This window comes from Castor canadensis, chromosome 14 (assembly GCF_047511655.1).
Source record: "Castor canadensis chromosome 14, mCasCan1.hap1v2, whole genome shotgun sequence".
Lineage (NCBI taxonomy): Eukaryota > Metazoa > Chordata > Mammalia > Rodentia > Castoridae > Castor > Castor canadensis.
Genome location: NC_133399.1, coordinates 6,568,101 through 6,592,550, shown reverse-complemented (window position 1 = coordinate 6,592,550; position 24,450 = coordinate 6,568,101). Strand labels below are relative to the sequence as shown.

The 24,450-nt window shown below is 38.6% G+C and overlaps 1 protein-coding gene across 10 annotated transcripts in view; it reads left to right on the top strand.

The window, feature by feature from the left end:
* LOC109676360 (uncharacterized) overlaps positions 1 to 24,450 on the top strand; it is a 62,681-nt gene that overhangs the window by 28,000 nt on the left and 10,231 nt on the right. For 6 of the 10 annotated variants that reach the window (XM_020152795.2, XM_074053734.1, XM_074053738.1 and 3 more), the window contains 2 exons: positions 23,935 to 24,061; positions 24,268 to 24,319. In XM_020152795.2, the coding sequence (XP_020008384.1) occupies positions 23,935 to 24,061; positions 24,268 to 24,319 (179 nt within the window). Of the gene's footprint in view, positions 1 to 15,595; positions 15,773 to 23,934; positions 24,062 to 24,267; positions 24,320 to 24,450 lie in introns of all 10 variants that reach the window. The other 4 variants (XM_074053736.1, XM_074053737.1, XM_074053731.1 and 1 more) reach the window with 3 other exon arrangements.

Sequence of the window (24,450 nt, the reverse complement as noted above, 5' to 3'; positions counted from 1 at the left end):
TCAAGGCAGAAAGGGAATTCTCAGAGATAAAAGCAGGAGAACAAATAAATTGGGAGTGGACAGACGTGGAGATGGCAAGAACGGTGTTCCCCTATGATCATCATGGTCTTGTGACCCTGTTACTTGTGTAACTTTTGGGGACTAAGGTATGAAGTCACCATTATGCCTTTACAGAACAGCTCTCAACCACTTGAACCATATATGCAGTCTACTTTGCTCTACTTGTTTTGTAAATGGGATCTGGTAAACAGTTTTTCAAGGATGATTTTGAATGTCATCCTGATGTCAGACTTCCTGTTAACTAGGTTACAGGGAGGATCTACAAGTACTAGGATCTTCCTTTTTTTTTTTTTTTTAATGCACTGGAATTTGAACTCAGGTCAATGCTTGCTAAGCATGTGGTCTTTTTTTTTTTCCTTTTTCTTTTATTGTTCATATGTGCATAAAAGCTTGGTTCATTTCTCCTCCCTGCCCCCAACCCCTCCCTTACCACCCACTCCGCCCCCTCCCTCTCCCCCCCCTCAATACCCAGCAGAAACTATTTTGCCCTTATTTCTAATTTTGATGTAGAGAGAGTATAAGCAGTAATAGGAAAGGAACAAGGGTTTTTGCTGGTTGAGATAAGGATAGCTATACAGGGAGTTGACTCACATTGATTTCCTGTGCATGGGTGTTACCTTTTAGGTTAATTCTTTTTGAACTAACCTTTTCACTAGTACCTGTTCCACTTTTCCTATTGGCCTCAGTTGCCTTAAGGTATCTGCTTTAGTTTCTCTGCATTAAGGGCAACAAATGCTAGCTACTTTTTTAGGTGTCTTACCTATCCTCACCCCTTCCTTGTGTGCTCTCGCTTTTGTCATGTGCTCATAGTCCAATCCCCTTGTTGTGTTTGCCCTTGATCTAATGTCCAATATGAGGGAGAACATACGATTTTTGGTCTTTTGGGCCAGGCTAACCTCACTCAGAATGATGTTCTCCAATTCCATCCATTTACCAGCGAATGATAACATTTCGTTCTTCTTCATGGCTGCATAAAATTCCATTGTGTATAGATACCACATTTTCTTAATCCATTCGTTGGTGGTGGGGCATCTTGGCTGTTTCCATAACTTGGCTATTGTGAATAGTGCCACAATAAACATGGGTGTGCAGGTGCCTCTGGAGTAACCTGTGTCACAGTCTTTTGGGTATATCCCCAAGAGACGTATTGCTGGATCAAATGGTAGATCGATGTCCAGCTTTTTAAGTAGCCTCCAAATTTTTTTCCAGAGTGGTTGTACTAGTCTACATTCCCACCAACAGTGTAAGAGGGTTCCTTTTTCCCCCGCATCATCGCCAACACCTGTTGTTGGTGGTGTTGCTGATGATGGCTATTCTAACAGGGGTGAGGTGGAATCTTAATTTGCATTTCCTTTATTGCTAGAGATGGTGAGCATTTTTTCATGTGTTTTCTGGCCATTTGAATTTCTTCTTTTTAATTCACGTGCCCATTTCTTTATTGGTTCATTAGTTTTGGGAGAATTTAGTTTTTTAAGTTCCCTACATATTCTGGTTATCAGTCCTTTGTCTGATGTATAGTTGGCAAATATTTTCTCCCACTCTGTGGGTGTTCTCTTCAGTTTAGAGACCATTTCTTTTGATGAACAGAAGCTTTTTAGTTTTATGAGGTCCCATTTATTTATGCTATCTCTTAGTTGCTGTGCTACTGGGGTTTCATTGAGAAAGTTCTTACCTATACCTACTAACTCCAGAGTATTTCCTACTCTTTCCTGTATCAACTTAAGAGTTTGGGGTCTGATATTAAGATCCTTGATCCATTTTTAGTTAATCTTGGTATAGGGTGATATACATGGATCTAGTTTTAGTTTTTTGCAGACTGCTAATCAGTTTTCCCAGCAGTTTTTGTTGAAGAGGCTGCTATTTCTCCATCGTATATTTTTAGCTCCTTTGTCAAAGATAAGTTGCTTATATTGTGTGGCTTCATATCTGGATCCTCTGTTCTGTTCCACTGGTCTTCATGTCTGTTTTTGTGCCTGTACCATGCTGTTTTGGTATTGCTTTGTAATATAGTTTGAAGTCAGGTATTGTGATACCTCCTGCATTGTTCTTTTGACTGAGTATTGCCTTGGCTATTCGTGGCCTCTTGTGTTTCCATATAAATGTAACAGTAGCTTTTTCAATCTCTAATGAATGTCATTGGAATTTTGATGGGAATTGCATTAAACATGTAGATTGCTTTTGGGAGTATAGACATTTTTACTATGTTGTTCTACTAATCCATGAGCATGGGAGATCGCTCCACTTTCTATAGTCTTCCTCAATCTCTTTCTTCAGAAGTGTACAGTTTTCCTTGTAGAGGTCTTTCACATCTTTTGTTAGGTTTACACCTAGGTATTTGATTTTTTTTGAGGCTATTGTAAATGGAATTGTTTTCATACATTCTTTTTCCGTTTGCTCATTGTTAGTGTATAGAAATGGTAATGATTTTTCTATGTTGATTTTACATCCTGCTACCTTGCTATAGCTATTGATGATGTCTAGAAGCTTCTGAGTAGAGTTTTTTGGGTCTTTAAGGTATAGGATCATGTCATCTGCAAATAGGGATATTTTGACAGTTTCTTTACCTATTTGTATTCTTTTTATTCCTTCTTCTTGCCTAATTGCTCTGGCTAGGAATTCCAGTACTATGTTGAATAGGAGTGGAGATAGTGGGCATCCTTGTCTGGTTCCTGATATTAGAGGGAATGGTTTCAGTTTTTCTCCGTTAAGTATAATGCTGGCTGTAGGTTTGTCATATATAGCTTTTATAATGTTGAGGAACTTTCCTTCTATTCCTGGTTTTCTTAGAGCTTTTATCATGAAATGATGTTGGATCTTATCAAAGGTTTTTTTCTGCATCTATTGAGATGATCAAGTGGTTTTTGTCTTTGCTTCTGTTAATGTGGTTTATTACGTTTATTGATTTTCATATGTTGAACCACCCCTGCATCCCTGGGATGAAGCCTACTTGGTTGTGGTGAATAATCTTTTTGATGTGTTGCTGAATTGGGTTTGCCATTAATTTGTAGAGGATTTAATACTGGCTTCATAAAATGTGTTTGGCAGTTTTCCTTCCCCTTCTATTTCTTGGAACAGTTTAAGGAGGTTTGGTATCAGTTCTTCTTTAAAGGTCTGATAGAATTCAGCAGAGAATCCATCAGGTCCTGGACTTTTCTTTTTGGGAAGACTCTTGATTGCTGCTTCAATTTCATTTTGTGGTATAGGTCTATTCAGGTGATTAATTTCCTCTTGGTTCAGTTTTGGATGATCATATGTATCTAGAAATCTGTCCATTTCTTTTAGATTTTCAATTTTATTTGAATATGGGTTCTCAAAGTAGTCCCTGATGATTTCCCGGACTTCCATGGTGTTTGATGCTATCTCCCCTTTTGCATTCCTAATTCTACTAATTTGGGTTTTTTCTCTCCTCATTTTAGTCAGCTTTGCCAGGGGTCTATCAATCTTGTTTATTTTTTCAAAGAACCAACTTTTTGTTTCACTAATTCTTTGTATGGTTTTTTTCTTTCTATTTCGTAGATTTCAACTCTAATTTTTACTATTTCTCTCCTTCTATTTGTGTTGGGATTTGCTTGTTCTTGTTTTTCTAGGAGTTTGAGATGTATCTTTAGGTCACTGATTTGGGATCTTTCAATCTTTTTAATATATGCACTCATGGCTATAAACTTTCCTCTCAGGACTGCCTTAGCTGTGTCCCATAGATTCCGGTAGGTTGTGTTTTCATTTTCATTGACTTCCAAGAACTTTTTAATTTCCTCTTTTATTTCATCGATGATCCATTCTTCATTAAGTAATAAGTTATTTAGTTTCCAGCTGTTTGTTTTTTGTCTTTATGTTTGTTGTTCTACTTTTACTTCATTGTGATCAGATAGTATGCATGGTATTATTTCTATTTTCTTATATTTGCTGAGGCTTGCTTTGTGCCCTAGGATATGATCTATTTTGGAGAAGGTTCCATGGGCTGCTGAGAAGAATGTATATTGTGTAGAGGTTGGATGAAATGTTCTGTAGACATCTACTAGGTCCACTTGATCTATTGCATATTTTAGATCTTGGATTTCTTTATTGATTTTTTGCTTGGATGACCTATCTATTGGTGATAATGGGGTGTTAAAGTCTCCCGCAACCACTGTGCTGGCGTTTATATATGCTTTTAGGTCTTTCGTGGTATGTTTGATGAAATTGGGTGCGTTGACATTGGCTGCATACAGATTGATGGTTATTATTTCCTTTTGGTCTATTTCCCCTTTTATTAGTTAGGAATGTCCTTCTTTATCTCATTTGATCAATGTAGGTTTGAAGTCTACTTTGTCAGAGATAAGTATTGCTACTCCTGCCTGTTTTTGGGGGCCATTGGCTTGGTAAATCTTCTTCCAGCCTTTCATCCTAAGCATATGCTTATTTCTGTCGGTGAGATGAGTCTCCTGTAAGCAACAAATTGTTGGATCTTCTTTTTTAATCTATTTTGTCAAACGTTGTCTTTTGATGGGTGAATTAAGTCCATTAACATTAAGCGTTAGTACTGATAGGTATGTAGTGATTCCTGCCATTTAGTTGTCCTAGTTGTTTGAAGGTTTTATTGTGTGTACCTAACTTGATGTTACTCTCTACTGTCTTGCTTTGTCTTTTCCTGTGGTTTGGTGCTGCCTGCCTTTTCATGGTTAAGTTGAGTGTCACTTTCTGTGTGCAGAATCTTTTGTAATGGTGGCTTTGTGGTCACATATTGTTTTAGTTTCTGCTTATCATGGAAGACTTTTATTGCTCTATCTATTTTGAATGATAGCTTTGCTGGGTAGAGTATCCTGGGGTTGAAGTTATTTTCATTCAGTGCCCGGAAGATCTCACCCCACGCTCTTCATGCTTTCAATGTTTCTGTTGAGAAGTCTGCTGTGATTTTGATGGGTTTACCTTTGTATGTTACTTGTTTTTTCTCTCTTACAGCCTTCAGTATTCTTTCCATAGTTTGATATGGTCTGTTTGGTGTCCTGGAGGCCCCTTGCATCTGTATGGGAATATCTTTCTCTAGATTTGGGAAATTTTTCCGTTATTATTTTGTTGAATATATTACGCATTCCCTTCGCTTGCACCTCTTCTCCTTCTTCGATGCCCATGATTCTCAAGTTTGGTCTTTTGATGGAGTCAGTGAGTTCTTGCATTTTCTTTTCACAGGTCTTGAGTTGTTTATTTAATAGTTTTTTTTTTTTCCTTTAATTACCATTTCATCTTCAAGTTCTGAGATTCTGTCTTCTGTTTGTTCTATTCTCCTGGATTGGCCTTCCATTTTTTCTTGCAGTTTTGTTTCATTCTTTTTTCTTAGGTTTTCCATATCCTGGCAGTTTTCCTCTTTAATGTTGTCTATTTTTGTCCTGAGTTCATTTATCCGTTTATTCATTGTGTTCTCTTTTTCACTTTGGTGTTTATACAGTGCTTTTATGGTTTCCTTTATTTCTTCTTTTGCTTTTTCAAATTCTCTATTTTTGTTGTTTTGGAATTTCTTGAGTGTCTCCTGTACATTTTGGTTGACCCTATCCAGTATCATCTCTATAAAATTCTCATTGAGTACTTGTAGTATGTCTTCTTTTAAATTATTCTTGTGGGCTTCATTGGGTCCTTTGGCATAGTTTGTCTTCATTTTGTTGGAGTCTGGATTGAGTTTCTGTTCTCTTCATTCCCCTTTTGTTCCTGTACTAATTTTTTGCTGTGGGGAAACTGGTTTCCCTGTTTTTTCTGTCTTCCCTTCATTGTCTTTGGTGTTGTTACTGTCCCTGTACTGTGTGCAATTAAGTATTTTCTAGCTTGTAATAATAACAATGGTAATATTTAGAATGGAAGGGTGAGCTGAGATGGAAAGCAAGAAGTTAAAGAAAAGGGGAAAACAAATATACAGACAAGAGGGAGGCAGCAGAACAAGGTATCAGACTAGAAAGTTTCAAAGGTATAAACAGTTAGTGTTAGTGTACCAATCGACAGTAAGCTGAACAGGCTTTAGAGAGACAAAGAGAGGATTGAAAATCAAAGATAAAAAAGTAAAAACTAAGTAAATGAAAGAAATATCTATACATAAAAATGAATTAAAATAAAATGGAAAATAGAAAATTAAAAAAAAAAAAACTTCCAAGTTTATATGCAATGCAGTTTCAGTGTTAATAATTTGGGTGTCCATCTCAATCTCCAGTCCTGGAGTTGGTGCCTCAGATGTTGTCCTGTAGTTGTCTCATCAAAGGGGATGCATAAAGTAGAACAAAACTACACACTCACACACACACACACACACACACACACACACACAGTCCCACCAAGTGTGCCAAGTTCAAATGCAATACAATTTCAGTAAGTTTTTCGGCTTGCAGTTGTAATTCGGTTGTTCTCTCATCAAAGGTAGGGAGAAAAAGAAAAAAAAGAGTCTGGAGACAGTTCTGAGAGTCGTATCTGCAACTGTGGCTTGCCTGCCTGCTGCTCTCAGCCTGCTGTAGCTGGCGGCGTTATTTATGCAGATCTCTGGGGTGAACTTAGCACTCACCTGGCCCCACAGGCTTTGTTTGCTCAGAGTTCTCCTGTGTGGGAGCCTCTGCTACAGGCTTTCCCCTTTCCAAGCACTGGGAAAGGTGACACTGCCCCCGTGTTGTCAAGCCTGCGTGTTTATTTACAGTTCATGTGGGAGGTTTGTCTTACCCCCTCTTCTGTGCAGTTTTCCTCCCACTTTTTCACAAGATTTCCTGCTCCTGGTTACTGGGCGGTGCTGTTGCTTCTGCCGGCCGCCATATTTCTTTACAGTTCACGTGGGAAGTGGGTCTTCCCTCTTCTCCTGTGGAGTTTTTCTCCCTCCACCACTCTCGCAAGCTTCCCCGCTCCTGGTTGCTGGGTACGCGTCCCACTCCTGCCAGAGGCTCTCTGGCCCACCCGACTTGTTTATTTACAGTCCCAGGAAGGGTTCCCTTCCCCCAATCTTCAGCGCTCAGGGCGCCCCACCCTCTTTCCAGTGTGTCTTAATTTTTCTTATTGCTTATTACTCAGTTTCTCTTTTTTTCCCTGGGTGGAGGTCAGTCTGTCCAGGGGGCTATGCTGCTCTGGCCCAGGCTTGTCTGTGGTGGTACCACAAAGCTCACATGGTCCACGTCTTTCCAAGCCGACTGGGCGCTGGCCACTGGCAGCCCGGGGACCCTCCTCGTTTCTCCATTTAACGTGAAGTGGAGATTCTCTGCGCCGGCTGGAGGTGTGGAGGGTCAAAGTTATGCCTTTTCTCAGTGATTATACCTGCAAAGTGTGTCTCCAGCGTCTCTCCAAGATTTCACTATAGGAGGCTTGCTTTCTGCTTCCTCCCTCTAGCCACCATCTTGGAATCCAGCATGTGCTCTTACCACTTGAGTTACATCACTACCTTTCTTTGTGATGGGATTTTTTGAGGTAGAGTCTCAAGAACTTTATGCTAGCATGGGTTTTGAACCAACACCCTCCTGATCTCTGTCTCTGGAGCAGGTAGGATTATAGGCATGAACCAAAGGAACCTAGGTTCTTCATGATCTCATGGTGCCACCACAGTGTGAATTGTTTATATCTGTTTAAACTCATGAAACTGGGTTTTACTTGTCATCTTGGGTGACAGAATCATTGCCTGACATTGTGCCCCTGATATTTTCATTCTTTTTCCTCTTTATTGATTTATTTTTTTTTTACTGGCAATAGTGTTGCTTCATCTGAAGGCCTTGTGCTTTTCAGGCAGGCTTTCTACTACTTGAGCCACTCCATTGCCCTGTTTGTTTGGGGGTGGTGAAGGTAGGAGTGAGATTTTAACTGTTTCCTGCTTACAAAAACAGACAGACTACTGCTTGAGTCAATCTTCCTTTTGATTCCCTTGAATCTTTAGTGGAATATAATTGTCATGTAAAAACATTTTCCCTTGCATGAAAAATATGTTATGCTTTTGGTATTGTGTTTTTATATCCTTGGCATAAAATGGTTAGATTGAAACATGAGCTGTAAGACATGTTTAACATTGACCCTATGTTGACTTCCTATGTCCTGTCTTTTCTGAGTCTCCTTGGACATTAATTGTGGAATTCAGTCCACAGACTTCTGGCCCAATTTCCAAGTGGAAAAAGCTGTTTCCACATTGAAAATTCAGGAAGTTCAGCTTAACTACAATGAATCCCCAGGCAGGACTCAGTAGTGACCAGAAAGGAGGCCTGGCCTGCTAAGAGCTATAGCTGGAAACAGGTATTTGGTCCTGGTACTCTGCCAGGAAAAGGATCCCTTCTAACCTGAGTGGTCCTGGATCAGAAGCCAAGGAGAAGTGCTGCAAGGAGCAAACTGTAGGGAACAGCCAATCAGAGGCCATCAGAAAGAGGCCCAACTTCTTAACACAGATGATGCATTTCCTGTTGCCACATTTTCTGGACCACTCTGTGCTTCTGAGGTCCACTTCTGTGGCTCAATTTCTCACTGTGCATTGCATCTGCTGCTGGTTATGTGCCAGAACTGGGCACCACAAGATCACAAAATGGTGAGTTTCTGACCTCCTTCCACAGACTGGGCAGGATCAGGGGTTTGACAAGGGCCTTAGTGGCTGTGATGGAACTGGGCCTCTCCATCACAGCCTTGAAGCTTACAGACCAAGTCACTACTGGTGCTGCGAGTCACTTGGTCTTCTCTTTTCTAGGGTTGGGGGTGGGTGGATGGTTTCTAGGGTTGGGGGTGGGTGGATGGCTTTAAACCAATCATTCTTTCAGCTACCTACTTTTGACCTGTCCCAGAACCACAGCACTCTTAGGGAGCTCTGCATTAGAGCTCATGCCTCTACAGACTGTGGAGATGGCAGAAGGTCATTGGTTCCTGTGCAGCATGATCTGTGGTCCTAAGTTCCCTGCTCTTAACACTCTCTAGATACATTTGATTGACCTGAGTGATGTAAATGTTTGAAACGTGAGTACTACAAATATTTGAAGTCTCAATTCCAGGGTCAGTCCCCCAACCAATTACTTTTTGTGACTAAAATAAATCCCTGAATTTACAGTTATCCCTGCATTGCCTAACTCACTGAAAATGGATGGCATATGCATTTGGTGTTTAAGGTGAAGTATAGATTTTGGGAGGTGTTTAAGATTTGTGATTGTTGCTCTCTCTGACATGATTGATGTTGACCTTGGCCTATGTATAGACAGTACTTTACAAATGAAATGTAGATTAAGGTAGGACATAAACACAGTGAAAGTAAGCCAAAGTGTTGGGGCAGCAGCAACTGCAAGACCTGCACAGTCTGTCGGATGAAACAGAGCAAGTCTATGTTTTATAGGGAGGAGAAAACAAGAGGACAAAGAAGGCCAGAGATGAAGGATGATAGAAGGACAACATCTGCTCCTATAGCAGAACATCTTTCCCTGAGGCCAGCCAGTCCTTACCATGTCAGTAAAGGAGGTGTTATTTGCTGGTTCTTATTGGACATGGTCAAAGATCAGAGACCTGCAGGAAGCAGAGAACATACAGGGCAGTTTGCATAATGAGTGATGAGTTTCTTATGATCAATTAAGCTATTCATTTTGAAGCATAAAGGGTGGAAATTGAAAGTTTGTACTTGTAGATTTAAAAGTGAAGGACATCTAAGTGTAATGAGAATAGGAAGAATGGTGGGGTGGTGGTTTTTAATCACCAGTGTTCAGAATGATTACTTGTGTAGTCCTGGTAAATTTTCAACTGTTTGCATTTACATTCAGGTCATTGGTCCAGTCACAATGCAGTTTGTGATATTTGAGAATGCCTGTCATGGACCATGGAAAAGAAACATAAGTTTTGGGGTGTTCCTGCTGGATAAAATGACTTGTTAATTTCAGAGTTTATTTGTGTTGCTCTTGGTCCCAGGTTCTGCTATGCAGTAAGTAGAACTCAGAATGTCCTGAGCAATAGGAGCATATTTGGTTGTTTGTTCTTGGTCTTTTTTAGGTAGTGTCTTTATGGTACTAGTAAGATGGTGTACAGTGCCATCACCAGATATCTTAAGATAGGAAATGGTGCTCTGCACTAGTGATTCACTCCTGCTATCCTATCTAGAAAGTAGAGATCAGGAGGATCATGGTTTGAAGCCAGCTGTGTGATAATTAGCCAGCCTGAACAAACTGTTTGCAAGAAACTATCTCAAAAATACTGAGGTAACACAAGGAAGGGCTGTTGGAGTGGCTTAGTAGAGCTACTACCTAGCAAGTGTGAGTCCCTGGATTCAAACTCCAGCACCACAAAAAATGGGGATTGGTGACCACGCAGAGCAGACACATGTGGTACTGGAAACTACATTGCTGCAGGTGCCTTGGACTCAGTGTTAAAGTTATTTAATGTCTACAGCTCTGCATTGCAACTGTCCTCAGAATTAAAACATGGGAAGCCCATTGGTGTTGGGGAACTCATTTGAGTTTAGCAACACCTGGAAAAGAAAGCATATCTCTGGATACTGAATTGGCTCTGGGTGAGAGTTTGACACCTTTCCCAATGAGTCTGTGTCATAGTGAGCCATTTCATCACGTAAGTGGGGAAAATTGTGTGTGTGGAGGTTCTTGAGTGAAATTTCCTGGTTTTGTAGGTTCCTCTCACTCCCTTCCTAAAGGTGAGCCACCATGGACTGCATCTGCACACTGACAGTTGTCTCTAAGTTTTAAAATCTGTGCAACCCCTGAGTTCAAACATTAGTACTGCCAAAAACAAACAAACAAACAAACAAAAAAACCTATACACCTTTTCCTCAAGCAGTGTAGGTTCAATAGGCTGCATCTTTGAGCAACTTCCCTTTTGTTTCTTTCTTTAGAATCTTTTTTCTGTGGAATTGCTGCTTAAGCAGTTAGGATTTTTTTGTGCTTCTTGCTTATAATATTTTAATGATGAAATGATGCCTTATAAATTTTACACAAAATTGGGAAAAATTATTTTATGTATATTTGGATGAAATAAAATTTAGATAGTTAAATTTGATGATATATGAATTTATCACTTGATCTTTCCTGGATATCTGCTTACTTATTGTGTTGTTTGTGAAATGTTGGAATGACAAAAATCATTTAATTTTGTCTAGTATTAAACAGGATTTATGATTTCATGATATTTTCTTTGTGTTAATTAGCCCTGACATTGAGAATTTTGAAGTGTGGTCTTTTTGTTGTTCTTGTCCAGAGGGGAAGGACAAGTTCTGCTGAATGTAATTAATTGACAAACTAAAATATATCTCCCACCAAGGAAGCCTATTTGAGAAGGGCTGTTGGATTCTTTCATTTTCAACTCATGACTTTATCACCTCCTCCCCAGTCCACCTTGCCATCTCTCAAGGGCTTGGGGGTTGGGCTGTGTATCCATTATCCAATGAGAGCAGCTGTTTTATTGTCTACACCACCCTTCCAATGAGGAGCAACAGTAGTAGGTGATTCATGTTGCCTTCCCCATTATTGCCATATTTGCCATGCACCTGCTGCTGTTTCTCAGGCTATAGAGCTCCAGCAGCTGTGCGAAATCTTCTGACTCCCAGACAAAGAGGAGGGTCACCTGAAAGCATCAGAAGAAGGAAATGCTGAGAGAGTGGCTGGACATCTGCCATGCTGGGTGGAGGGGCTGTTGGAACCAGAAGCAGTGGTGGTTTTGACTGGGCCCTGTCTTGTGGGTTCCACAAAGTGTGCCCTGATCACACTTAGTGTCTTAGGTCCTCTGCCATCTTAGGATGGTGGTGGACTGGGAGACTTTAACCCAGTCCTCAGTCTCTGTGAGGCGACTTCATCCCAGCTCACAGCCCTGCTGGGAGTTTCTGCCTCCAAGTCCCTATCTGCTAACTGAGGTGGCTGGGGACACCACGGTGTACTTATGCAGTTTGTGCTGAGTCAAAGCCCTCCTTTGCAGTGTCTCTGTAACTCCTTACTGTGACCTGGCTTCCATTCGAGACCTTCAGGTTTAAGGGAAGCATGGACTAAACTCTATGCTGTGTGTCCTCAATCTAGTGCTTCTTGGTGTTGCCAATAAGTCCCTAAATTTTCAAAAATTCTGCACATTGTCAGATTTTTTGGAAATGCAGATCCACATGTGTCAGTGTTTGGCTTCTGAGTGGCCAGGACACTTTTGACCATTCCTGACTTAACTTTAAATTGTCCACAGGTAGTTTCTGGAATATTTTTTTGTAATGAAATGCTGCTAAACTTAAACTGTGATTTAAAGAGTATTACTCTAGACAGAAAGGCACAAAAGAGAGGCGATTTGCTCTCAAATAGAGGGAAAAAAATGAGAGAAGAATTTGGATATAGATAGTTATGGGGATTGGCAAAATCAGTGTCACCACTATCCTTTTGTGTTGAGGTAGCTGGTTAGACAGTGTAATTTGTGCCAATGAAGACAAGTCTGTTAGGCCCAGGCTCAGAGAAAAACACCTTTATATATTTCCTGATGGGCCAAAAAGTTGATGCATTGGGAAGATGATGTGGGTGTGTAGTATAAATTAAATGTTTTGGTCCTTGTGTCAGTTTCCAGCAAAGTGATTCTGAAATCCTTGAAGTTTCTGAGGTAATAGGAAAAGCCCCTTTGAGGCAGTGCTTGCATTTATTCTAATGATTTGTCTCAGAGTGGTACCTCTCTATGACTAGGAAGGTCACTGGTGTGACCAGACAAAGAAACATGTGCTAGGACTTGTTGTCTGTTTCATACTGCCCAGAAGTTGGAGGGAATGTGCTAAGTCTGGATGGTGTCAGATATGAACTGAAGGACAATTAGTTGGTGTTTGAAAGTTAGTTGGTGTTGGTAACACCACATATTTGTTATCAGAAGTGATGGCAAAGAAACACAGCACAAGTACTAACATTTGGGGTCATTGGGGGAATATTTGGTAATGTTACCAGACTGTGCATTCCTGGTACTTTTGTCTTGTGTGAGATGAATTCAGGAAGGGATTGGAGTAGAGCAAAATTGAGGTATGGTTCATTAAAGAGTACACACTGGATAGACTTCATATGTACTATTTAGATATAAACAATATAGATATACTTTGGAAACCTAAAATTGTGGAAGAGATCAGAAGTTTTCTGAAAATAAACATTGGAATTAATACATCTCAGTGTACATTGACGAAGATTAAGATAGCTCACTAAGGTCACATTATGTCAAAAGCTGATGCTGAGTATTTCCCTCACCTTAAAGTGAATGCATGAAACATTTTGGAGTAATGGATCTTTCACAAAGAGTCAATTCCATAAATCATATCCCTTGTGGTGAGGTTGACCCAGAAGATTTTGCTCATTTTAATTATGAAAAGTTGCCCTAGTGTTCTACACTATTAGGAGAATATTATATTGGGGTGGGGGTTCTGGTATTGGTGCTCTGTAGAGTATGGATAATTTAAATTTCATAGGAAGTTTTCATAGTGTATGAACTTATCTGAAGTTTTGTGGATGTTTGCTTATTCTGAGATTTGCCAATATGTGGAATGTCCTAATTTATTACACTTGTCAACTCATCATTAAACAGCTTATTTCAGTGCCATTGTTTGTACTATACTGATGGTCTGTGCTATTGAGCATTTTTTCTACTTGTTCCTTCATTTTACTCTGGTCCCCATGTCATCCCTTCCTCTGCTTGTCATTCTTTTTGTGTTATTTCTTTGTTTTTTGTAAATAGTGTTCTTCTATTAATTTGAAGTTCTGATTGTTATTATAAACTCAGCAAAATGATGTGCTGTGCATTTAGCTGGTGTAGTACAATCTTGCTGAAATCCTTTATATACCTATTTATTAACTTATTTATTCCTCAGGGTCTTGTGATTGCTAAGGCATGCACTACACCACTTGAGTCAGTCTGATAGGTGCAGTCCTTTATTAATTATACTATCACATTTTCTGTCCCACTTTCTGAAACCAAGTATGTTTAAAATGTATTGTTTGTAATTTTATGAATGTGTAAAATCCTTTTCTAAGTAAGCTAAATGCATTTCAAATAAAGATGTGGGTCTTCATGGACAGTACCGACATATTGGTATGTTCTCCAGTAATGTTCTTCAACCCATATACAACTGTTCTTACTAAATGTTCCAATTATAAGGTATGATCACCTAGTCCATAGTTCACTTTCAATGACTTTAAGCAAAGGTCTTCCTTGAGTACTAGTAGTGAGGAAGAAAGAAAGGAATTTTTGTTCATTTCTTAATTTCCTAACACTGTTTATCTTTATGTGACCTACATTCTTAGCTTATATGTCTTTTTTTCTATCTAAAGAACTTTCAAAATCTTACAAAATTCAGATACTGGTAACACATTCTGTGAATTTTAAAATGTTTTCTTTCTCTTTTGGCTGCATAATTTCATTCACTTTCAAGTTGATTCTTTGTTCTTCCTGTTCTTGTCCTCCATTGAGAACCTAAAGTGATGGTTTCATTGAACTTCTTTTATCTCCTTCTTATAATTTCTATATAATCCTCTGCTGATTTCTAAGTCTGTACTGATATCTTCTTTGTACATCACATTTCCAGTTTGCTGTTTCTTCAATATGTTTGCCTACAATCTTTTGATTCTACTTTTGACTGTCCCAGGAAAGGTTTTGTGAAATGAATCTATTGCCTATGACTTTTCAGGAATGAATAGTCTCATTCTGAAAATAGAATTTTGGACCCAAGGCCCAAGCTCCATACATGCTTCATTCTATTTCCAGCTAATTGCCCTTCAAATTCAACAAAAGAAGCAGGGAAAGGAGAATTATTACACAGCTAGGGTTATGCCGTGGGATGAAGCAGTGTAAGCACTGAGCACATGTTCATCATATGCAGGTTACAGACATGAAATTGGCAAAGATTGAAATAGGCAAAGAACAGGGGGTAGGGACCAAAGATATGCATAGTTAAAGGATTCTAGTCATAGGTATGGTCTAGTTGTTATCACTCAGCTGTACTTCTGGGAGAGGTTCTGGAGTTGTTATCTAAGGGATGGTCCTTCCACAGGAGGGCCTACTGTTGGGGGTAGATTTGGTGTCAGGTCATGAACTAAATATCTTCTCCTTCCTAGATTCCAAAGGGGTTGCAAGGTGACAGCAGGGAATGGTCAGAGAACAGACAGGTTGTAAATGAAGAGATACCATGTTTTTTCCTGGTTTAGTTGATGGATTGAGTATGGAGTCCATGCTTTTTAGCAAAGGCAGTCTGAGAAACTTCTACAATGCTTCTTGACTGATGATCCACATTTCCCTGTCTCCTCATACTTGTTGTTATTTGTTCCTTGTGTGAGAACAGTGGATATGATATTATCTTCATGCACAGTTTTTCCATTTTCCTGACCTGGTCTAGAACCATAATTTTCCTGAGATCACAGGAAAATTCTCCCCATGGGAAACTGAGTGTTAATTTCTTTCAGCATATTCCAGGCTCCATTTCCCAGTTGAAAAGAAGGGTCCATTCTGAAAAGCAGGTTCTGCTTAACTATAATGAGCCCCAGGCTGGACTGAGTAGGCACTAGGGAGGAGCCCAAAACTGCTGAGGGCTGTTTCTGGATTCAATTATTTGGGTTTTGCACTCCCCTGGTAGCAGATCACTTCTTCTCTTTCTCAGATCTCAAGGATGGATTCTGGATCCCTAGCCAGTGAGAACTACATGGGAAGTGGTGAATCACAGGCTGCTCTAAGGAGGACCCACTGCTTACTACAGGAAATTCCTTCCAGTCTCTGCTGCCATTTTGGTGTGATAGCTACAGCTTTTCTTCTACTTAGTAATTGGGCTTGCTTATTGGTATGTTCTTCATTGCTTTCTTTTTTTTTTTGCAGGATGATAGCTTGAAGTCAGGGTATACTACTTGAGTCACTCTGCCATCCCTTTTTTGTGAAGTGTTTTGTTAAGACATGGACTCACAAACCATTTGCCTGGTCTGGCTTCAAACCATGGTCCTCCTGATCTCTTTCTCCTGAGTAGCTAGGATTATAGGTGTGAGCCACTGGCATCCTGCTTGTTCTTACTTTCTTGACTGATAATGGATAGATTTAGGGACTAGATGTGAGAAATCCTTGTCCATATAGACAAGTGACTGATACCAACATACTCTGACTACACCAGGCCTTTTGTCCTATTCTATTGAAGTCTCACTTGCCCTGTCCTACAAATAGATCCTTCTGTGAAATCAGTGGCTATATTCTTAGATGCTGAGTGTGGGGTATTCTGAGCAGACTCCTGGCCCTATTTCCACATGAAGGCAATAGAGTTCTTTTGGAAAAGCCAGGTGCATGTTCTGCTTAAATACAATGCATACCCATGCTGGGGAACATAAGGTCCAATGAGGAGGCCTCGTCTCCTATGGTCTGAGCCTGGAATCATGTACTGGCCCTGCAAATTTGTCAGGGAGGGTATCGTTTCTCCTTTCACAGAGATCTAAGTTGTCAGGGCCCAGGTTCAATAGCCAGTGAAAATTGCTTAGGGAAGAACTGTATAGGCTGACCAATTAGAATCCAGTGGAAAGAATGACCACCGTCTAATGCTTGGAAAATGACTTTGTGGTTCCCATCATTTTCTGAATCACTGAGATTTCTTTTGATATGGGAACTGTGGCACTCAATCTCAGTTGTGTTATGTGTGTGCTCAGCTAGATTCGAGGGCAGAATCCAATCATCATAGAAGGCCATAGTAGTGTTTGTGACCAGGGTCCTCTCATAGGGATGAGGTTGTTAGACACGCTTGAAGATGTTGTAGAGACCTTGTCCTCTGCAGAACAGAGCTGGAGTCTAATGCCTTAGTTGCCTGGAGTACCTTGTGGCCTTCCATCCTAAATCTAGGGTGTGGATCTGCAAGGATGGGCAGAACCCTGTCATTATGTGCTGTACCTCCGAGTAACCTCATCCATCCTGGAGCCCTTGATTCTCTCCCCAAATGAGCTGATGGTGAGAGGTAGTAGATTCCCAGCAGGAGAAGCTATGATCCTTAAGTGTCCCCACTTCTTCAAAACTTCTCAGAGTAAAAATGATGGTCCTGAATTATGTAGTGAATTTTTATGAATTATGCAGTGTTTTGAATGCAAAACAGGATCCTAGACCTGTGCTACTTAGGATTTTAGTAAATTCATAAATTTGCAGAGAGCTCACATTGCCCAACTCTATCTCTAATTTTGTTGAAAAGAAGACATAAGGATAATAAGGAAGACAGGGCTAGTAAAGCAGAGATATAAAAATTCCTAGCATTACTTTCATGTACAAATGTGTTACAATCCAATTGATTCATCTCTAACCCTGATTCCTGATCACCTTCTCATACCACCCTCTGTTCCTTTTTGGTTTCTGTATTAGTTTCCCCTGGACTCAGGACATCAAACACTTTCATGTTTTGGGTTTTCCATGTGTTCCCACCCACATGTGCTCTCCCCTTGTCATGTGATACATTTTTGAGTTCACATCTTTCCCTGTCTTATTTTCTTCTTTTCTCTCCATATCAGTTCTCAACTGATATGGAACCCATCCTCCTCATCTCTGAATGCAAAGTACCTTAGGTTATAGGCTTATGTATTTATATACTACTTTCATCATACACACTCTCCTCTCCACTTTCTTCTCAGATCTTCATCCTTGTCTTCTTCCTTTTTGCCAATATCAATTCAATATCCATCCAGTGTTAATAAAGTACTAAAAAATAAATGTATAAACCCAAAAGATTTATTTTCATATACTTTCAAATAGTTTAATGACTTCTCACTTTCCTTTCATACATGTGCCATTTACAGTGTTATAATTGAATTGACTCCTTAGGGGTTTTCCAATTGTGTTTGTTCTATTGATTTCCAGTTCTATTGCAATATGACTTCAAATCATACCTTATGTGATTTAAATTCCATGCCATTATTGTATTTTAGGTGGGAACATGGTCTTGGTTTGAGTTGGGGATATGGCCTGTCACTTTGAAGGATATCTACCCTGGTGTTGGATACAATATTCTGTTTGTCACTCAGAAAAGATGTGAAAATGTTAATTAAAAGTGAGAATTAGCAAAGTAGCATGCATTATGAAGCCAGTTAACCAGGAGAACATTAAGATGAATCAAGAAGAAAGAAATTATTTGCACCTGGTGTCACTTGCCTCCTACTTCAGGAATAGGGTAGTTGAGATAGGTGATTCATGAGTTTGAGGCTAACACAGGCAATAGAGTGATTTTGCATAAAGCGTTGTGTACATAGCAAGACTGCCCAAAAACTGAAGAAGAAATGCTTGTTTGGGAAGCACATGATAGGTACTTTCAGGGTTTTCTTTCTATAAAAAAGGGTTGGAATATAATAGCATTTAAAAATCTTATAAAGAAGTAAGGTCATATTGGTTTCACAGAGTCATATGCCATTGAATGACTTGAGTTTTCTGTATAAATATTCACTTGTGACAATGAAAATGTGAATTAATAAAATTGCAGGATACTTGTGGAGAAAGTTAACATTGCGCTCATTATCTCTTGTAGATTTTTGTAAACCTACATGATTGCAAGTCAAAATGGTCTGATAAATACTAAGAGAATAGAAAAACAGTCAGAAAAGCATGTACCAAGAGCTCATGCATGTGATCTTAGCTTCTCAGGATGCAGAAATCATGAGAATTATGGTTCGAAGCCATCCTGGGGAAGTAGTTTGTGTGACAATATCTTGAAAAAAAAAGTCACAAAAGGGTGGGGGGGTGACTCAGGTGTAGGCAATGAGTTTAAGTCCAAGTACAAAAATATCAGTAAATGATTAAGAGTGAGACTACAAGATAAGTTCAATGTAAAGCAGATTCTTCAAATCCAAAATGATGACTAGCTATATGATGACATTTCAGATTGCATAGAAAATCTTTCAAGAAAGTGGAATCAATAATGACAAGCAGTCAATGCAACCATGTTGCTGGAAACATAGTAATCCAGAAATATTATCAAAAATGGTGAAAGACGTTTCAATGTATTCTGAATCATGGTCTAGTATGAAACAGGCACCCAGACAGACACTAATAAGAAAGGGTTGCTTTTTATATTTACGATTTCCTTCTATAAAACCTCAGTTGATTAAATTAGTTGAAACTCCAGAAATGAGTGAAACTGAAGGGTTAAGGAATGGAAACTTGTAGTGCATTAAGAGGATGAATGTCATGAGAGGTCAAAACTTCTTAGAGTAAAATTGATGGCCCTGAATTATGTAAAAATGTGGAAGCACGGTTTTGAATGTACAACCAGATCCCAGACCTGTGCTTCTTATGATTTTAGTAAATTCCTAAATTTACAGGGAGGTCACATTGCACAAATTTCTACAATGGTGGTGCACAGGGACTTGGGTTTCAAATGGGAGAATTGAGATTGGAAATTTATCAAAGTTTTGTGAACATAATTGATGCTCTCTTTGGCCTCTGCCTACACAGCATTTTCCAAAAATGAAATGAAAATTTAGGAAAAGTATGAACTTAGGGTCTCAGTGGCAGGACAGTCCCAACAACAGAGTGTGCAGGTGTCTCAAGGAAAGGTGAAGCAGGGCTGTTTTTTCAAGAGTAGTAAAGAGGACCAAATACAGTTAAAAGAATTTGAGAGAGTATGGTTAAAAGAGGGCCTCAAATTAGATCATGGACCAGAGATCCTAGTCTCGAGATTGTGTTGCATGCAATAATAAAGGAGGGGTTGATATAGTGCTCAGGCTGAGGATGAGTCAGAGACTGCCTGGAAAGAGTAGAGAATTTCATTAGGATACTTTATATAGTTAGGATTCTTTTTCGGATGATCAAGGAAGTTTATGAATTTGAGGTGGAACTTGAAAGAATCAAAAGTGTGTGTTTCCCTTGTTGGATATCTAAGAACAATGGGAACATGAACGATGGTGGGGTGGAAGTCTTAACCACTAGTGTTACCAAGATTACTTTGCTTGGACAAGTTTTCAGTTGTTTGCATTTTCATTCATAGAATTTGTCTTGTCACAATGTAATTTTTGACAATTGAGGTAGCCTACCATGGAGCATGGCAAAGTCAGAGACCTGTAGGATCTCCAGCTGAAAGAAAGGATTTATTCACTTGAGAGGTTATTTTGCTTGGTGATATATTTAAAAAACTGTGTGTGTTCTTTATCTCAGGTTCTGGCACAGAATTACTAAAACTCTTAATATATCTTGACCAATAGGAACAACTTAGATATCCTTTGCCCCTGTAAGAGGTATGTAAATAAATGCTAGTTAAGTGATACATGGGACCATCCCAGATAAACAAGGATCCCAAAAAGTGTGATCCTCCTGACTTTAACCTCCAAAGTAGTTAGTATGACAAGTTTGAGCCACAGGGTCTAAAGAGTTCTTCTTTTGGTATTGTGCAATATAATCATCTTTTCCCTTGGAAATTCAAATAGCCATTGTTGGAATGTTATTGATGGGTTGGCTTGAAGTAGAAAGATAACTCTAGGAGGAAATCAATAAAAATAATACAGGTAATCCTATTTTTATTGGTTTAAATAAAACCTGAATATCTTTTACTCATTTCTTTTTTGATTGTATCATTTTGTTTAGTTTTTTCCAGTGCTTGGGAGAGAACCTGTGGCCTTGCTCATGCTCAGAAATTGACCTAACATTAAGTTATTCATTTCTTTTCTCAAGGATTCACTTATTATCATATTTCACTGTTTTTGGATAAATGTAAATATTTCATCAGCCCCAATTTCCAAAAATAACCATTGCAAAAAGACTGGAAGTGTGGCTCAATTAGTAGAGAATCTGCTTTGCAAACATAAAACCCTGAACTCAAAGACTTGTCAACCAAAAATAAAAAGCAAGGAGAAAAATGCAGAAAATGATGCTAGATAACTCAACATGCTCATATGCCCACTGGATGCAAGTGTTACAGGTTCCATTCATCAACACCAAATAAAAGTACATTTAATGAATCCAGTGAACTTTTTCCAAAGTGTAACATAGTCTAAGCTATCAAGTCCATTTTAAATATTGTAAAACTATAAAATTCAACAAAGGCTGGTGTTCTGAGAGATAGTGTGTTACCAGTTTGATGGTGCATAGTACTTGAAGTAAGGTGAACCACAGGTAAATTCTGGTGGGTGTTCTTTCTAAAGGTATAACTGTTGCTAATATGGTACTGTTTTGTCTTCAGTGTTTTAACTTTGACATGTATAGTTATTCTGGATTTATACTTCTCTGAACACATGAAGATTATCTGTGAGGGTATGTGTAAAAGATAGTCACATTTGGTAGTGTCATATATACTGAGTTTCTGAATTTCACATTTTATTTTAGTGGAAACTTAAAATGACTGAATTGAAATGTTCTCTCTCAGAAATATCAATGTAGAGGCCTAGAGTTTTCTCACTAGTAGATGAGAGTAAAAGAATATGATGGGATCACAGAGTTATATCCTCAGCTTTCTCTGCTGATCAATGGAATCTTAGGCCTTGCAGGGCTCCTTTTCAGCACTGAGTGTGTTCTTCACACTTGAAGGTTTTATGAAATTATTGCATTATGTGGGTTGTTCCAAAATTAAGATACGCAAATGGCACAATTGCTAGGCATAAAAGATCTTTGGTTTCCAAGAAAGGGGAAGAAATCGGGAGGTAACAGTGATGACATATAGCTAAATTAACTTTCACTGCTGGTAGATTATTCCTTGTGATAATTCTGTTCTGATGTTGACAGTAAAGAGGATTTTTCTTCTGCTTCAGACTCAGGGTGGGTAAGAGTGAGCATGACTGCAGGAAGAACAGAAAACTTTAAGCGTTTTCTTTGCACTATTTTATGCAAACTGAGAAAATCCTTTTTCCATCTTATCCATTAAACCGTGTTCTTATTTTGACCCTTTGGAATTAGAAAAAGTATTAGACCTATTCCTTATAAGTGCTTTCTGGGTACTGTCTTTGAACGTTTTTCACAAACTCAAGCATGTGTGATATTGAACTAAACTATTTTCACTTTTCTTTCAGTGGTCATGGTTTTGAGGTCTTTTCTAGACCTCTTCTCCAGGACGTGAAAGATAGTTCTGATTAACTTTCATAATAAGTCCAGTGGGTATTAGAAACAATTTCAGGGCTGTATTTTATAATTAGAATTAGAGAAATGTCAGTGGAGCTCACAGCAATTGCCATTCCATTTAAGCATTACGCGTTATTTATGTATTGGATTTTGAACACTGATTTTACTCAGCTAATTCCTAAATCATGGACATAGATCTTGATTCATACCTTGTATTTTATGTTGAATAGACATGTGCATTTCTCAATATCATTCTCATTCATTTGTGTATGCAGTACACTAATTCTTTCTTTTGCCTTTTATTGCAGATATTTAGCCTCATTTTTTTTCTTTTTCCATGCTACTATATTAACATTCCACTTTCCTTTTGTATGTTCCTTGGGTAATGACTTTCAGAATGCTCTTCTTTTTGTGTTACTTTCACACAGAGACTTTACATATAGCTCTTGAACTGAGATGTATCCCAGGATAACACTGAACATCTGCTAGTCCTTCCTTAGTTTTGCAATTGCTGGGATGACAGGCATGTGACACAATGACTTCAAAAAGTATTCAAAAGTATTCAGATGTTAACTTTTCTATTTCCCATGCGATTTGATCATTGTCCATGATATTGGAGAATATAATATGTGATTTCAAGGAGGAACTGGGTTTCAGATTTTGTGCTTTCAGGCAAAATTGCATGATGTGTCTTCTGTCATGAATCAATTTCCTCTTACTTTAAAGTCAAAGGAAGACTCATTCCCTTTCCTCTGAGGCCTATTTGTTAATCTCTTTCTCATAGTACAGTGTCCTTGATAATGCAGTTGGGACATTGTTTATTGATATTACATAGTAGGACATTTTGTGTTCTTTCCCTTGTTCTCTTCCATTCTTCTTCATTATGCTTCCTTTTCTGACAGTGGTTCTTGCTATGGAGATCATTCCAGTGTTTAATCTGTGATCCTTCCGGTGGAATTCCAAGATTAGGCCCACAATTGGGCCAAGGGATTGTATTCTTATTCCCATTATTTTTCATTGCTGTTTGCAATTTGTGAACCTAATTACACTTTGAAAAGTAGTTTTGTTCATGAGTGTTAAGGTGTATTTTGAAATTGCACAATTGTACACGGCTACATGATGTGATGACTTGTTTAAATTCATCTATTTATAGGGACATGTGACACATTTCTTCTATCTACTGTATGTTTTTTCATGCTAAAGCAAAAACTGTAACATTATCTGAAAAGTCCTTCATGCATATTATTTACCTTTAACTTTTGATTAGTCTGTAAGAAACCAGGTAGAAGCTTCCAAATGTTCTCTCTTCATACAGTCATCGAGGAGGTGCTCAATTACAAGAGAAATATTTTACAAAAGAGATATTAAATACTGTTTGTCATACCAACATTCTGTTCATAACCGTGAGTGCATTGTGGGTTCTCTTAGTACAAACTCTCTCCAGTGAACATTGAAGAAATGTGCAAATAATCATAAATAGTTTGTATACAATAGGATATTATTGGAATAAATTGCTCCAGGACACTATCCCCTTTTTCTACTTTATATTTGGTTTGGTAAGGTTCATCTCATTAGCAATTCTGCAATGCCAGTAGACATGAAATTTTTATTCCTGTATTAAAATCATTATTGTTGCAGTCTATTTTCACCTGATATTACTCTAATGGAAACTAAGAAGAAGAAACTTGTCAGTAGAGTGCTACAATGTCAGTGTATAAAATGGAATTTTTGTGATGATTTTCTGCTTTGAATTTAGGAAATCAATCCAGTGAGATGTCAGAATTACCATGAAGTGCCTGTGAGGATAGATGGAGAATGAGTGTGATAAAAACAAAATGCATTGAATATGTGGAGACCACATCACCATGTGAACTTATTACATAGAGATTTTCTATTTCCACTGCTGTGACACTCACAATTCTTCTCACAAATGTGTGTGGGACATTTTAGGAACCCCTGACCTTGGAGGATGTTGCTGTGAACTTCACCCTGGAAGAATGGGGCTGTTTGGACCCTTCCCAAAAGAAGCTCTACAGAGAAGTGATGCTAGAAACCTATAGCAACCTGTCCTACATAGGTAAATATGACATCATTATGTTATAAAAACTGCACACTACTGTTGTGGATAATTGGTGTTGTTGCTTAAATGGGTGTTTAAAAGGGGACAGTAATGGTTCATATACATGCTTGATCTTATAATACCATGGAAATAGCTGAGGTCTCAAATTGTTCTTTCACATTGATTAAATACTAATGATTTCTCTTTGTTTATACCTTACAAAGAAGATAATGAAAATATTGATGCGGACTTCAGCCATCCCAGAAGAAATATGAGGTAATTTGTACTAATAACCAAAACAGTGTACATCAGGAGTGGCATTGACAAGAAGTTTGAAAACCATGCATATGAGACCACAACATCTATTTATAATTTCTGAAATCCCTGAAAAGTTTCTCTAATATCAG